Source organism: Simochromis diagramma, unplaced genomic scaffold (genome assembly GCF_900408965.1).
Source record: "Simochromis diagramma unplaced genomic scaffold, fSimDia1.1 OVJJ01000107.1, whole genome shotgun sequence".
In the NCBI taxonomy this organism is placed as follows: Eukaryota; Metazoa; Chordata; class Actinopteri; order Cichliformes; family Cichlidae; genus Simochromis; species Simochromis diagramma.
The window spans coordinates 2562071-2575700 of record NW_024387209.1 but is presented as its reverse complement, the minus strand read 5'-3'; the positions used below and the strand labels follow the sequence as shown (position 1 = coordinate 2575700).

The 13630-nt window shown below is 41.2% G+C and overlaps 1 protein-coding gene and 1 non-coding gene across 4 annotated transcripts in view; one reads left to right on the top strand and one right to left on the bottom strand.

The window, feature by feature from the left end:
- Positions 1-12534, bottom strand: part of LOC120746348 (CLIP-associating protein 1-A-like) — a 53579-nt gene extending 41045 nt beyond the window's left edge. Inside the window, exons 1-8 of one of the 3 annotated variants that reach the window (XM_040051826.1) lie at positions 12207-12534; positions 11371-11802; positions 6936-7014; positions 5372-5475; positions 4862-4953; positions 4352-4427; positions 2828-2925; positions 1835-1905 (exon numbers count right to left, since the gene is read on the bottom strand). In XM_040051826.1, the coding sequence (XP_039907760.1) occupies positions 1835-1905; positions 2828-2925; positions 4352-4427; positions 4862-4953; positions 5372-5475; positions 6936-7014; positions 11371-11580 (730 nt within the window). In that variant the 5' untranslated portion in view covers positions 11581-11802; positions 12207-12534. The remainder of the gene's footprint in view (positions 1-1834; positions 1906-2827; positions 2926-4351; positions 4428-4861; positions 4954-5371; positions 5476-6935; positions 7015-11370; positions 11803-12206) is intronic. The other 2 variants (XM_040051828.1, XM_040051827.1) reach the window with 2 other exon arrangements.
- Positions 7330-7458, top strand: LOC120746379. The gene has a single exon (XR_005698840.1). It is a non-coding gene; the product is annotated as a U4atac minor spliceosomal RNA (small nuclear RNA).
- Positions 12535-13630: the final 1096 nt, after the last annotated feature.

Below are 13630 nucleotides of genomic sequence, written 5' to 3'. Positions count from 1 at the left end.
AAACCACAACACAGAGATTATCTTTGACTTATAAAAATGACTTCCCCATCCCAGCAGCACTGGAAAACACTGGAAATATTTCCTGCTACCCAAAAACAGCATTCAGGACTTTCCATGGACACACTCAGTACATATAAACCATAAACTGGGTGCAAGTCAGCTGGTGATCAACAGGAGTAACTCGGATGCTTCTGGATTTATTTATGAGGCCTATCATGGAGTTCAGTAAGTGTGCACATACAGGGCTCTAGAGTGCGACTTAATTTGATCACATATGCAACTTCATTTCGCAATGGTGCGACAAAAAAGAATCCTCTCCAAGTCTGAAAGTCTCTGTGTGGTCAACAACAGACACACATTATGCCCATATCGTTGTCTAAACCAATAAGAGATAGTCAGGGGCGGGACCTCTCTGATTGGCCTGATTGGTCCTACACACGTGTATATTTGAAAGTGCAGGCAGATAGAGAGAGGTGAGTAGCTTTAATAAAGCGATATCGATTCATTAAATCCTGAATCTACTTTTAAATATAAACGTATTTTGCCAGAAACGCCAGAATCTTAAAATTCACAAAACTATTTCAAAACCAACCAAACAGCTAAAACAGCAAATGAGAGCAGGTAAACACAAAGTCCGGAGCCGACGCATCAGAATCAGTGAGATGTCGGCTTTTTTTTTTTTTTTTTTTTCAAAAAAAGACCTCTGACAAGAAAGTCTCATGTCTGCTGTTTAATAGCAAAGAAATGTAAACTTTTTTAAAGAAAGCCAAATTGCAAACCGCTTAGCTGTGTCTCTAATAGAACCTCTGTAACTTTGCTCTGCTTCACTTCAGCAGCATGTTTATATGTTCACTCATGGTTTTCTTCAGTTTTTGTTCTACTGCAGAATATTTTTAAGCTTATCTGCTATAAAAAGCCAGGCCAGGAAAATATTCTTCATGTTTTTCTGTGTTTTATCCTCAGTTACTTTGACACAAAGGACTGTGGTGTGATGCTTACACCTCTGATAAAGTCTCACAAGTGTCAGTACTGATAAATGATCAGAATTATAGTATTTCTGACTGTCTGAGTCAAAATTGAATGGAATTGAATCGGAACTTTATTAATCGGAATCGAATGGATTATAGTGAAATCAGTGATGATACCCAGCCCTAGTGAGAAGCCTAGGCCTGACATAAGTGGATGTAGCTGTGGGTAATGAGAAAAGATGAAAAGACCTATTGATACATTTTTTGTTAAGTTAAGGCCTGACCCATCAACCTCTGAAGGCTGAAAAAGCACAGTGTATCCAGAAAACACATTATATGAAGCGATAAATGCACTGCCTATGTGTCCCCTCTCCCCACTGCCTTTCAGCAGCAGGCAGCAGCAAACAGGTCGTCAGAGGAGGCCGAGATGATGATTAAGTTTAACATTGTCTACAATATTGTACTTTAAGCACAAGCACTTTTTGAGTAACTTCTCTTTCTTGTAGAAATGTGCTCCAAATAAAGACAAGATCAACATTGTCTGTATGGACAGCAATTAAAAAAATAAAATAAAAAGTGAACATGTAAAGCAGTGGGGTTCAAATGCGGTTGAAAAATTTGGGTGCACCTAACTTTTGTGCTGGTGCTCCTAAAAAAAAAGTAAGTCTAGAGCCCTGACATGGACAGACAAATTTGGTGCAGTTTGGGAGGGTCACATGTCGCGTGTCTTGAGGCTGCTTTCAACAATCGACAATAGTAAATATTAAATAAACAAATTAACGCTGCCATGACAACAGAAGCATCATCATAAAACTGCCCCTGGCACCATAAACCAAACTGAGCTCATCAAACGCTGCAGGACTTACCCGACAAAGGTGACAGGACCATGTTCCCCGACCTCTGGACTTCATCGAACTTACTGAAGATGACGTTCAGCCTGCACACAGAGACGGAGCAGACAGTCAGAAGCAGCTGGTGTTATGATGTCAGGAAAGCACCAAGTAAAAAAAAAAAAAAAGGCCTTGCTGGCTTCAAGCGTGCAGAGTGTCCTCTGAAAAACAGAAAACTGGCTCATTTCAGGCTCCTGGGAGAGCGTTTAAATAGGCCAAAGTAACAGCACAGAGTCTACAGCCTCCAAAAATACACAGACGACGGCAGATATTATTAGAACAAACACCAAGAACCACAATGTCACTGTCACATCTGCTGACCTGATGGAGGAGGAAGCACCCATCACTCAAAGGACGAGCTTTATTGATAACAGTCAGTTACTGTTTGTGTGATTAAAATGAAAACTATTTCCTGATTATTCAATTAATAACTTAATTATCTGCCATTTAATCAGACACTGATCATCAGATTAAAGCTGAAGTTAAAAGTCAGTTAATTAATAAGACCATCACTGCCAATCTAAGCAGTGAAAAACCCAAACATCTAACCACAGGAGCCTGAGATGAAGCATTCAGTCCTCTGAGTTTTCACTAATTCACTTTGCTTGTTGAGGTTTTTCATTAACAGCTGTAACTTCCAGCAGACAGCCACTCTTCCTCTATAGCTCTATCTCATTACTGACATAAAACACATGTAAGTGAAACTCTGGCGTAACAGGACACTCTGCTGATCAATGAGGCTTCATAGATTTTCTAATATTTTCTAGATTAAATAACCAATCAATCAATAAAAAACTAATCAGAAACAGTGTTTTTAAAGGGCTGTGAATGCCTTTCCTTCTAATGTGAAGAACAGTTATTCAAAAGGCTGTCACTTTTCTACATGTAACTGAGTAATGTGAGTGTGCACCACCAGCAGTACCACAGAGCCCTTCACATGATGAGATTTACAGGGAGCTTTGAACGCACCGTGACTGAGGCAGGCCCTTCTTTCCCAGGTCGATCCGCACTCGCTCTCCGACGTGCCGGTAGATCTCCACCAGGCAGTTCATGGCGCCATCACGCACCTGTGGGCCGACAGGTAAACACATTACTTGAACACAAAGAGATTGCTTGTTTTAAATCATCCTGAATATGTGGTCGACACTTTAAAAACAATTAAAATCATCTCCCATGATGCTCTTTGGCTGCTGTCACAGCAGAAAAACACATGACTGTGATGACATGTTTAACTCTCCAGGTGTCTTTACTTTGTGTCCTGGTGCAAATCCACCTGTGTGTGTATCAGCATTTACAGTGACGTGTCCACATTGATGTTCTCACTCTTATTTTGAAAGAAGCTCTACGTTACACCGGTTTAAATCGTTCTCTTTGTTTTCGTCTAGATGCAGATTAAAAGCAACAATAAATACACACCGACTTTAAACTAAACATCTGAACTGTGTTCAAAGCTGTGACTTTTTTCTCTCCGCAACTGATTAGTGATGAAATCAAACAAAGACTATAGACTTTAAAATCTGATAAGGGTAGTTGAAACCCTCACTGAGCATGCGTGAGTGTGTTTGGCTTTGGAAAGGGAAGTTCATGGGAACGGCTTCCTGTCCTGAGGAGGAAGTGCGATTCCGGCGATGACGAACCAATCAGTAAACAGCAAACAGAGAGGGGAGCAGACAGATGATAGCTGAGGATCCTGATGCAGAGCTGGAGGATCACAGACTTCATCCCTGTACAGCGGTGTGGGTCTGACATCAGCTAAAGCAGGTCTGGTGTGGTGTAATGTTTGAACTCCACCAGCAGAGGGCAGTCAAACACCAAGATTACTGCAGATTAAAGAAACTGTTCTCCAGATGGATGTGGAGGAAGTTGGCTGACCTGCACAGTACAGCTGTTTAAAGCCATCACAAGACTGCCGCTCAGCTGCTGTCCTGAGTGTTAAGTCCTTTCACTTGTTTCTGAAGCACTCCAGTATGTAAGTCTCAGATACTGACTGCCTATGAACCACTACAGCCCCTCAGGCCTGCTAATCTCTGCTAGATGAGCCAGAGTTTAGCAGTAAAATGATGACTGGTGAGGGGGTTTTAAGTTTTCACACAACGGCTGGAAGCAGCAGAAATCTTTCAACCTAAAACATCCTCAGCCTTACTTTATTAAGTAGCAGCTTGTCTTTTTAAGACAGCATTATTCTTTTCACTGATTCACTGCTGAATTATTGCACATTTTAATATATTTTCTGTCTTTTTAAAGTCATTCATCTAGCGTTACCTGGTTTGATGTGAGAACATGTCTGAAGCGGACATTTTCCAGCTTCCTGTGGAAAACAATCCGACTCGATCCTCAAGAAGCTGTTCACAGTGCATGTGTGAAAGCGGCTCAAACCACAGTGTAACCTGGTGTGTGTGTGTGTGTGTGTGTGTGTGTGTGTGTGTGTGTGTGTGTGTGTGTGTGTGTGTGTGTGTGTGTGTGTGTGACCGTGTGAGTGAGCAGGCATTGTACCTGGCTGGTGGGGTCTCCGAGGAGGCTGCAGATGTGAGGAACGATTTTACTGAGCGTCAGACTCTGAGAGCCAAACCTGAAAGATCAAAACACAAAACTGACTAAAGTCAAGTAAAACTGGAGGTGAGCTCAAAGACACATGACATCATCAGTACGCTTCCTTTACTATGAATAAAATTTCCAGTTTGTGCTCTTTTATTTTGAAAATCACCCACACACTCATTTCTGCGTTTTTTAAAAGCAAAAACAACAAAAGCGTCTCTAGCTTCTCGCACGTGAAGGTTTGCAGCTTTTCTTTTATCCCATGAACCAGTTTTAGGTTTGAACTTTTGAAATAAAAATCAGATGTGACAGTTTTATATCTGAAGCTGTGATAAACCTCTCTGAATATTTCCTGAAACTTTAGAGCTAAATAAACAAACAAAGAGTTAACAGAGTCCCAAATATAAGCGCCAAACCTGCTGTTACATTATAAATCAGTTACTGCTTTCAATAATATTAATAACTTACACGTTTAAAGTTGAGATGAGACACAGGCAGAGTCCCTCTCTGGTCCTGTTGTTCTTGTGCTTGAATCCTCCCATCATTCGCTCCCACACATACTGAACACAGGGAGAAGACAGAGAGACATTAACATGTCACCTGTAACGTTATGGTGACGCTTTGTTGGAGGACGACACAGTGGTGGATAAATCCAAACATGCAGGTGGAAATGTGAGTGTTAGACTATTGTCATTTACTTTTCTGTGAGTTTAAATTTGAATTTAAATGCCTGATGGCAAAATTTCTCCTGTGCCGTCTTTTTTCCCTGTAGTTTGCAGAGTTATGACACCAGATGTTATAGGTCAGCACCACCATGAGGTTATTATATCGTGCAAAACAGTTGTTTGAATGAAATATCAGCTCCCGATATGCACTTAAATTCAACAAATGTTGATGGTAATTGAACGTATTTCTGCTAAGGTGGATCTCCTGTGACCAAAGGTGTGAAAAAGGAGATAAGATGAAGAGTGAGTGTACCTGTGGGTTTGCAGCCTGGTCCATGATCTTCAGCAGAAGTGCCTGGTCCTGCTCTCGGACTTGATCCTTGGCGTCTCCCAGTCGATCGATAAGACTGGGCAGGACTGAAACAGGAAGCGAGAGTTGGTGTTTACAGCCTGCAGTGATATCACAGAGAAAGCAAAAACCTCCATGTTTGGATATTAAAGCAGTGTTTCTCAAACTAGGAGAAATATAGAGAGAATCTAAGCTTTGGTCAGGAAAATAAAATCATCTGTTGAAGCTGAAACTGTGGGGTGTGAACTCTGAGAACTGAATCAATTTTCTTATTGCTGCACTCGTGTCATCTGATTATAGAGATGACTTCCATTACTTCCATACAAGCACAGACAGTAAGTTAAGTGAAAGACTGAAAATAATGGCTGTGATATAAACATTAAGTCTACGGAGGATTATTAAAGTTTAAATAAGAGAAGCACAGAGTAAAATGGGATTAAAATCTGTGAGCCACATGAATGAAATCCTTCCTGTATCGGTGGTTTTATCATAGTAACAGTGAGGAATGGGAGGAACTGTCTAATGCAGACAAATAAATACATTTGAAATCAAAAGTACTTTCTCACAACACTTCAAAAATAACATAAAACGCGTGTTTGGCCACACTGTATCACGGAGTTTGGCTTAAAGTTTCAAATAATTTTTGTAGAGGTGAGCACGATGTGTGAGAAAACTAGTTAAAAACTAATTCTGCTGAACTCAAAGCCTTTAAAAAATAGTCTGTATTCAGAAAGACACAATTAGACAAACATGACACCTGTTCATGATGCTCAGCCTTTAAATACTAAAACTACAAAAGAACCAGTTAAACACAGGAGAAGACATGATGATGGACACAAACCCCTCTACTAGAAATAAGGTCACACATTTGGAATAAATATTTGGCTCTAACAGTCAGTCTGAGAAGCTGGTTCCTGTAAACTGTTTTTAACTGTTTGCAGTGTTTTCTCTTTTACTGATTCAAACTGTTGTGTGTTTAATGTGAGTAGCAGGCTCTTTTCTCTCTAACAGGCCTCACTATCACTTTATAAACCCTCTTGCTGGTGTCCTTCTATCACACACCATCGTGTAAATGTAAGAAAACACAGTTCTTTCATTTTTAAGTGTGTTTTTTTTAATTGCAGTGTTTGATATTTTAGTATATGTAACTATCATTCCAGCCATTTCCTCCTATGAAAAACAATAAAGTAACATTAACCTTAAATAATAATATAAATTACATTTAATACACACATGTAGAGATTTGCAATGAAAACATAAAATAAAAGACACTCAAGGTGCATCAAAATGTAAATTAAACATTTTTAATTTGGGAAAAATGTAAAAAATACATATTTATATACATTTTGTAACATTTCTAAATATTTAATAAAATAACAGATTTTTTTAATGCACAAAGTATTATTTTAGTATAAATACATCTATCTAAAACTAACAAAAACAGGTTAAAGTCATTTTTAAAAGTAAGCTGAAGCTCATGTTGTTGTACTGTTATTATGTGTGCAGTAAATAACGAGGAGAGGCTCACCAGTTCCAACCTGTGTCCTGAATCTCTCCTGCAGCCGGCTCACCAGAGCCGACAGGATATCCATCCCCAGTAAAACCACCTGAAACACACACACCATCACACAGGCGGTTAAACTGATCCACAGTGACTCCTCCTCCAGCGCCGGCAGCTCCACAGCGCCGCAGCAGCACAGTATTTGAATATGAGCCGCAAAGGGTTATGGGTAACACATAAAAGCAGCGGTTTCAGCTCTAAAAAGGTAGAAAAAGGCCGAATAAAGGCTACTGGTGTATCTGTGATGTGAGCTAACAGTGTGAACTGCGGTCCTGTGAGCCGAAGCGCTGACCTGATTGTGAACCGTGAGTGTAGCCACTGTGTAGATCTTACTATCAGCGCTTCCGGGGACAAGAACATGACTTTCCTTGTCATGGGGTGGTTTGGGAAACTCAATGAACGCGTAGTGAGAGCTTCCCTGCTGACACCATATCAACACATACGCACCACCTGAACCGCGAGTTCAGACCACGGTGCAATTTTTGGAAACTCTCAACAACAGAGAGCGATTGAGCGTGATTAATGTAAGGGTGACTGAAATAAAAAGACCGTCTCCGCTATGGTGCCATCTGCTGGACGGAGAGCGGAACGACACTGACGTAGATATTTGAACGAGTTAATTACAATCTATTTTCATTGTATAACAACGCCATTCTTCTTCCAAGGACTTTATTTAAATTTATGAAGATACTTCGTTTTTATATATTCATACTCAAATGTGTTACATATTTACCTGTAAGCTTTTATATACTTGGGAGTGATATTCACTGAGCGTCTTTTAAATTTTATATAATTTAAAAACAAACAAACAAACAAAATTATATATTTATATATAAAAAATTTATATAAAATTATTAAACCAATTATTGTCTCAAAATTTCATGTTACTGACTCAAACTTTGGAGAAAATAACTTGAAATTTTGCATTATTAAGTCACACTTTTTAGATAATAACCCAATTTTTTATATTAGCTGTGGTTTGGTTTTGTTATTTCAACTAATGATTGTTTGCTTACTAATAAATCGACTGTGTATCTATAAAAGAGTAAAAGATGGGTATTTTCACTGATTCTGACAAAAAATATTAAATACATCATGATGTTAGAAGTGACTAAAATGATTAACTGATAACAGTTTTTTCCCTGCATATGAAATCTGTTGGTGTCCACTAAAGGAAAGCCACTGAGGTCACTTATTTTGGGGTAGGTCTCACTTACATAAAATACACTTTTGTTTATTAATTGTGCAATGAATTAATTGTGAAATATGAGGAAAATGCTTTGACATCTTATAACTAAGGTATTATAGACTCACTTTTATAACCGTATGCAGACTGATGGAGATTTGTGGTTCATTCTGAGTGGGAATAATCTGGATTATGAAAAACACTTTCAGGTTTACAGGGATCTGTTTAAATTTTTTTCTTACTTACTGTCACATGTCTCCCGAATAAGAAGTGGGGATTCATATTAAACATTGCCAACACTTCAAATATGTAAACACAATCCCAGTGAAGCTAAAGCTCAGGTTTCAGACTGCTCTGAACACTCAGTTTATCACAGTGTTTTCTACTCTCAGCTCCATATCATATCACAAAGAGCAGATATGTAGTCCAAAATATGACCTTTAACCTTTAGATCACCCAAAAACATCTGGACATGAGTATGTGAAGAGGGAGAATTGCTGCTTTTCAACATGATGATAAAGTAAATATCTTTGGATTTTGTGGTGACATTTGAATAATTCGACTACTACAAATAAAATGAGTGTTTCTGACATTTGATCCACTAAAGAGAGGAAGAAATCAATGTGGAGATGAATCTAAACATGTGTCCATTATTCATATCATCTTAAATCCCTCCCTCATGTTTAAGCACTTCACTTTTGCCATAAGAGGCTGCTCATAAGCAGCCTGTATTTACAGCTGGCTGGACTGCCTTTTAATTTACATCAGAGGCCTGTGATCGATTAACACGAGCCATTATCCTAACAGCTTGTGAAGGAGCCCTCCTCCATCCTTCACACTCAGCGCTGGAAGGTTTTAGTGCCCTGTTAACGGCAGCGACTGGCTGGAAGCTGAGTCTCTGTCAGACCTGCTGGCTCGCTCACACAGAGCAGGAAACTGGGCTAATGGGTGCTGGTAAATTAAGCTTGCCTCTGCCGTGCTCGCCTGGGAGCCTCGCCGTCCTCGTTACGGCCCCACAGACATCACCAGGACGGACAGGAGGCTGTGTTTCCAGGGCAGCGCGGGATGCAGCAATACGATTGGTCCGTATGTGTCTGCTGCTCTTACTACTGAGTGAAATGATGCCACACCAGACTCCAGTGAAAAATCCGGCATTTTAGTTAATAAGACTAAAAATTCAGCAGCCGTTCAGGAGCTGTGATTCACATCAGAGGGTTTCATTTGGTAGACAAAGGTGCAAACATCTATTTTGTAAAACAGATGTTTATTTAAAAAAAACCATCTGGTCTTCCACCAAAGCATTTTTACCATTGGGGGTTTCATTCACTGAATATTAACACCGTTTGTTTTGGTTTTTTTGTCTATCAGACAGGAAAAAAACCTTCTATTAAATCAGGTAACACAGACTCTACCTATATCAGAAACAAATCCATAAATTTGTCCTGACTTCCTCCCCTCAACTCCAACTAGTCGTACTGTTAAAAGAGAGTTTTTCCTTCCCACTGTCGCCAAATGTTTGTTCATAGGGGGGCCGTTTGATTATTGGGGTTTTCGTTGTGTTATTATACGGTCTTTAACTGAATGTTGCTGTGAATTGCTGCTATATAAATAAAAGTGAACTTAACTGAACCCAACAAAAATACGACCACGAGAAGAACATATATGAAGGAAACCTGAGAGACATTACAGAAGCCTCAGATATGTTGGACGGTTTGTTCCCACAGTCTGGCTTTGAGTTTTAAGACATTTTTAATAAGTAATATTAGAAAAGAACTGGGTAGCTACATGTAGTTTGTATAAGAAGCAGAGCTGGTGAAAAATGGCAACAGTTGAGTAAATCCATCATCAGGGTCAGGAGCTCTGTAACTGTCCTTAGATGCTCTATGATTAATCGATTAATCAATTATGTGCTTTTATTCAGCATCTGTTTGGCTAAGTCTGGCACATTTACCTTTCTATCTGACCGGCGTGAAACACGAGGGTTCATTGACAGTTTCGTTTGTTTAAACTACACAAACTTAAACAGCAGATGGTTGTTTTTGTTTTATTTTGCATATTTGTGGAGTCAGCACGACTCTGATTCGTCCTCTCTGGCACCGCTGCATTAAAAAGTGACATCATCAGCTTAAAGCAGCTCTACATTACTGTGCACTACTCCCATCTCTACTGATTAACCAGCACCAGCGGCGGCAGCAGCAAACGTCCATATACAGCATGCTAATCGAGCAGCACGGGGAACCGGGCTGACTGCAGCTGAAGGTAAACAGGCTGGTGGGTTATTCATCAGCTCTCAGACAGAGCAGCGCTCCACGAGGAGCTGCGGTAATTAGCATCGAGCGGTTTCAGGCTCAAACACACAAACGAGGTGGGAAATAAGAGGCAGGAAGACTTAAAGTACCACCTTAAAAAACGACAATAAAATAAATCAGAATTCTGGACTCTATTTTCTTCTATTTAACAGAAAGGATGGTCAGATCTCCTTCAAATGGCACCGTACACTAACACAATCTGAAACCAAGAAGCACTGAAAACTGCTCAGCAGGCTTTCACCATCATTTTCAAAGCTTACCCCAAGAAGACTTTTGCATATCACTAAGTTGTTAATAACTTATCCTGGTCCTAAAATTAACCAGAAATTCAACTCTTAACTTCAGTCATTTCTCAGGACATCAGCTGACATTACAAAGATGTGTCATTTGTCAACAGGAAGCCAAACATTACAACACATCTGGAGGGTAAAGATAACAGAATAAACACCACACTTGTATTTAGTGGGGCTTTGTTTGGCCAATTCTCTATTTTATCGAGCTGTTTAAAGCCATGTTATTACAGGTCGGTTTTAATATTTTTGGTTTCCACAGCTCAGGAATTCCCCACCTTCTCAGAAGGAATACAGTGGCTCTCATCGTGACTTAAACTGAGTGTTTCCTTCCCAAAACGACCAGCCATTCAGCTCTTTTTTTTATTAAAGACACTCAGTGAGGGATGAGAAACCTAATGAAATGGTGTGTTACAGTTAACACACCCAGCCAACACTCTATATTAAGGGCACTTCTCCAGCCGAGTTTCACAACTAAATAAAAGCACCACTCCCTCTGTACTGCAACAGCTGAGGCTGAAGTGCTGTATTCACAAGCATGCTGACAGATGTGAGGACTGGGATCTTTTTTTTCTTTTTACCCCATCTCACCCTCCAGCTGCTGCTGCTCTGCTCACCTTGAAGTTGCTGGAATTGACCCAGGAGCTGGCCACGCAGTCCACCATCCTGTCCAGCATGCTCTGGTCCTGCTCCAGCTCCGGGGACCTCTCCTCATCCAGGATCAGCTCCATGACCTCCTGGCCCACCTGGAGCCTCTTCCCCAGGTCCTTCTGCGTCACCTGCTCCAGCAGGTACTCCATGCTCACCGCCTCCACCTCCTCCTCCATGGCTGCAGGAAGCAGACTCCCCCAGGTGGTCTTGTTTTCCCCCCTCGCTCCTCCTCACCTGTGGTCCAGCAGAGGTGTTACAGTTGGCAGGACCTGCAGCAGGATTCGTACGCGGCGCTTGTGCTTAGGAGGCAGCTAATGTGGAAGAAGGAGAGAGCTCCAGGCTGTCCTGCTGCGGAGGGCTGTACCCGGCATTGGGCTTCATTCTCCTGCACAGCTTTGCTGTGATTTAATGAGGGGGAGAACAAAAAAAGCGAGAATTAGAGCCAAGTTTCCACAACTATCACCTCCAGATTAAAAGACTCCAGCCTGCTGACCTCCAGATCCTAGCGTGGTCTTAGCAGTGCCTCTGTGCTTTCAGCTAACGGGCCGTTAAGGGGCGCTAACACAGGTGACCATTAAGTTAGGTGTCAGGACAGTTTAACTGAGCTGTTAGCTTCAGCTGCTAGCTCGCTGATAGCCTGCTTTCTATCCAAAAATACAGCCGAGCTGGTGCTAGCTATGCGGGGAAATTCAACCCTGTTCTCCCCGCAGGAGAGCCGTGAACGCCTCTAACTTGTCTCTCGGACTCCTGGCGGCTTAATTAACTAGTTATTAATTCAGCGACCGGCTGTAAATCCACTCACCGGATGGACTGACTCGTTCCCAGGGAAAAAAGTCAGAAGTGGCGATGCTGCCTCCGGCCACAAACTACCGTTACTTTCCTCCGTGGGGCTCGGCGATCACTTCCTCGCTGGTGAAATCTTAATCTTCTGGCAGCTCACGCCATCTCTGCGCTTCTAACCTCTCACCTCTCTAACTGACGAGCTGCCCGCTGCTAATGAAAAAGGGGAAGATTATTATTTGCCGTAGTAAATCAAATCATGACCCCTGCCAGACGCCGTAGAGTCCTGCAGCGAGTCGAGTGAAGCCGCATAGTCGCGACACCTCCCGGCAGAAACGCGCAACTACAGCCGGAGGAGGGCGTACATGGTTGGGAGGGCTCTCCCGTCAGCCTCAGGTGACCCCTTTTAAAAATTCAAGGTGTGCCTGTCAGAGTCAAGAGGTGTCATTTTCGTTTCTGGAGCAGGCCGGGCCCAACTTGGCTCCGAGATGACAACAAAAAATATTTATTTGTTTTTATGGTGAATGAGAAGTTAGAGAGAACTGAGTTTGGAGACCACTGCTTGTTGCAGATCTCAAAGGTTAGAGACAGGGCCTGCATTTTGATCCGGTTGTCTAAAAGTCTCAGAAGAAGTCACTATGCGCACTGTGAACGTAAGGGCTGTATATGTGCTGATTTCTTAGATTTGTTTGGCATATTTGTCACACTTGCATGTTTCAGATCATCAAGCAAATTTTAATATATTCTTTTTAAAAGATAAGCCAACTAAATATAAAATTCAGTTTTGAAATGGTGATTTTATTTATTAGGGGGAGAAAGCTATCCATATCTGGCCGTGTGTGAAAAAGAAATTCACTGCAAATCAGCTGTGATTAACCACATTTTTGGAAAACTGAGTTCAATTTGAATTAAAACAGAACATGTATGACAAAATGAGGCAGGCTAAAAGATTTGAAACAGCTACAGAAACAGCTGAGAAACAAAGTCACTGGCATCTATCAGTCTGGAAAAGTGTTAAAAAGCCATTTGTAAGGCTTCAGGAGTGCAGTGAACCAAATAAAGAGCCATTTTACACAAATGGAGTAAACTTGAAAGAGTTGTGAACCTTCCCAGGAGTGACCGGGTAACCAAAATTATTCCAAGAGTGCACTGATGACTCATCCAGGAGGTCACAACAGAACCCAGAACAACATCTACAGAACTGCAGGGCTCACTTGTCTCAGTTAAGGTCAGAGTTCATGATTCAACAATAAGAAAGAGACTGGGCAAAAATACTCTGTGGACTGATGAGACAAAAGCTGATCTTGAAGATCCTCCACAGTGATGACTCATTGCTAGTAATCGCAAACACTTGATTGCTACCAAGAGTCACACAAGAACCATTAATGAGGTTTATAGGGCAATCACTTTTTCACACAGGGGCAGGTAGGTTTGGATAGCATTTTT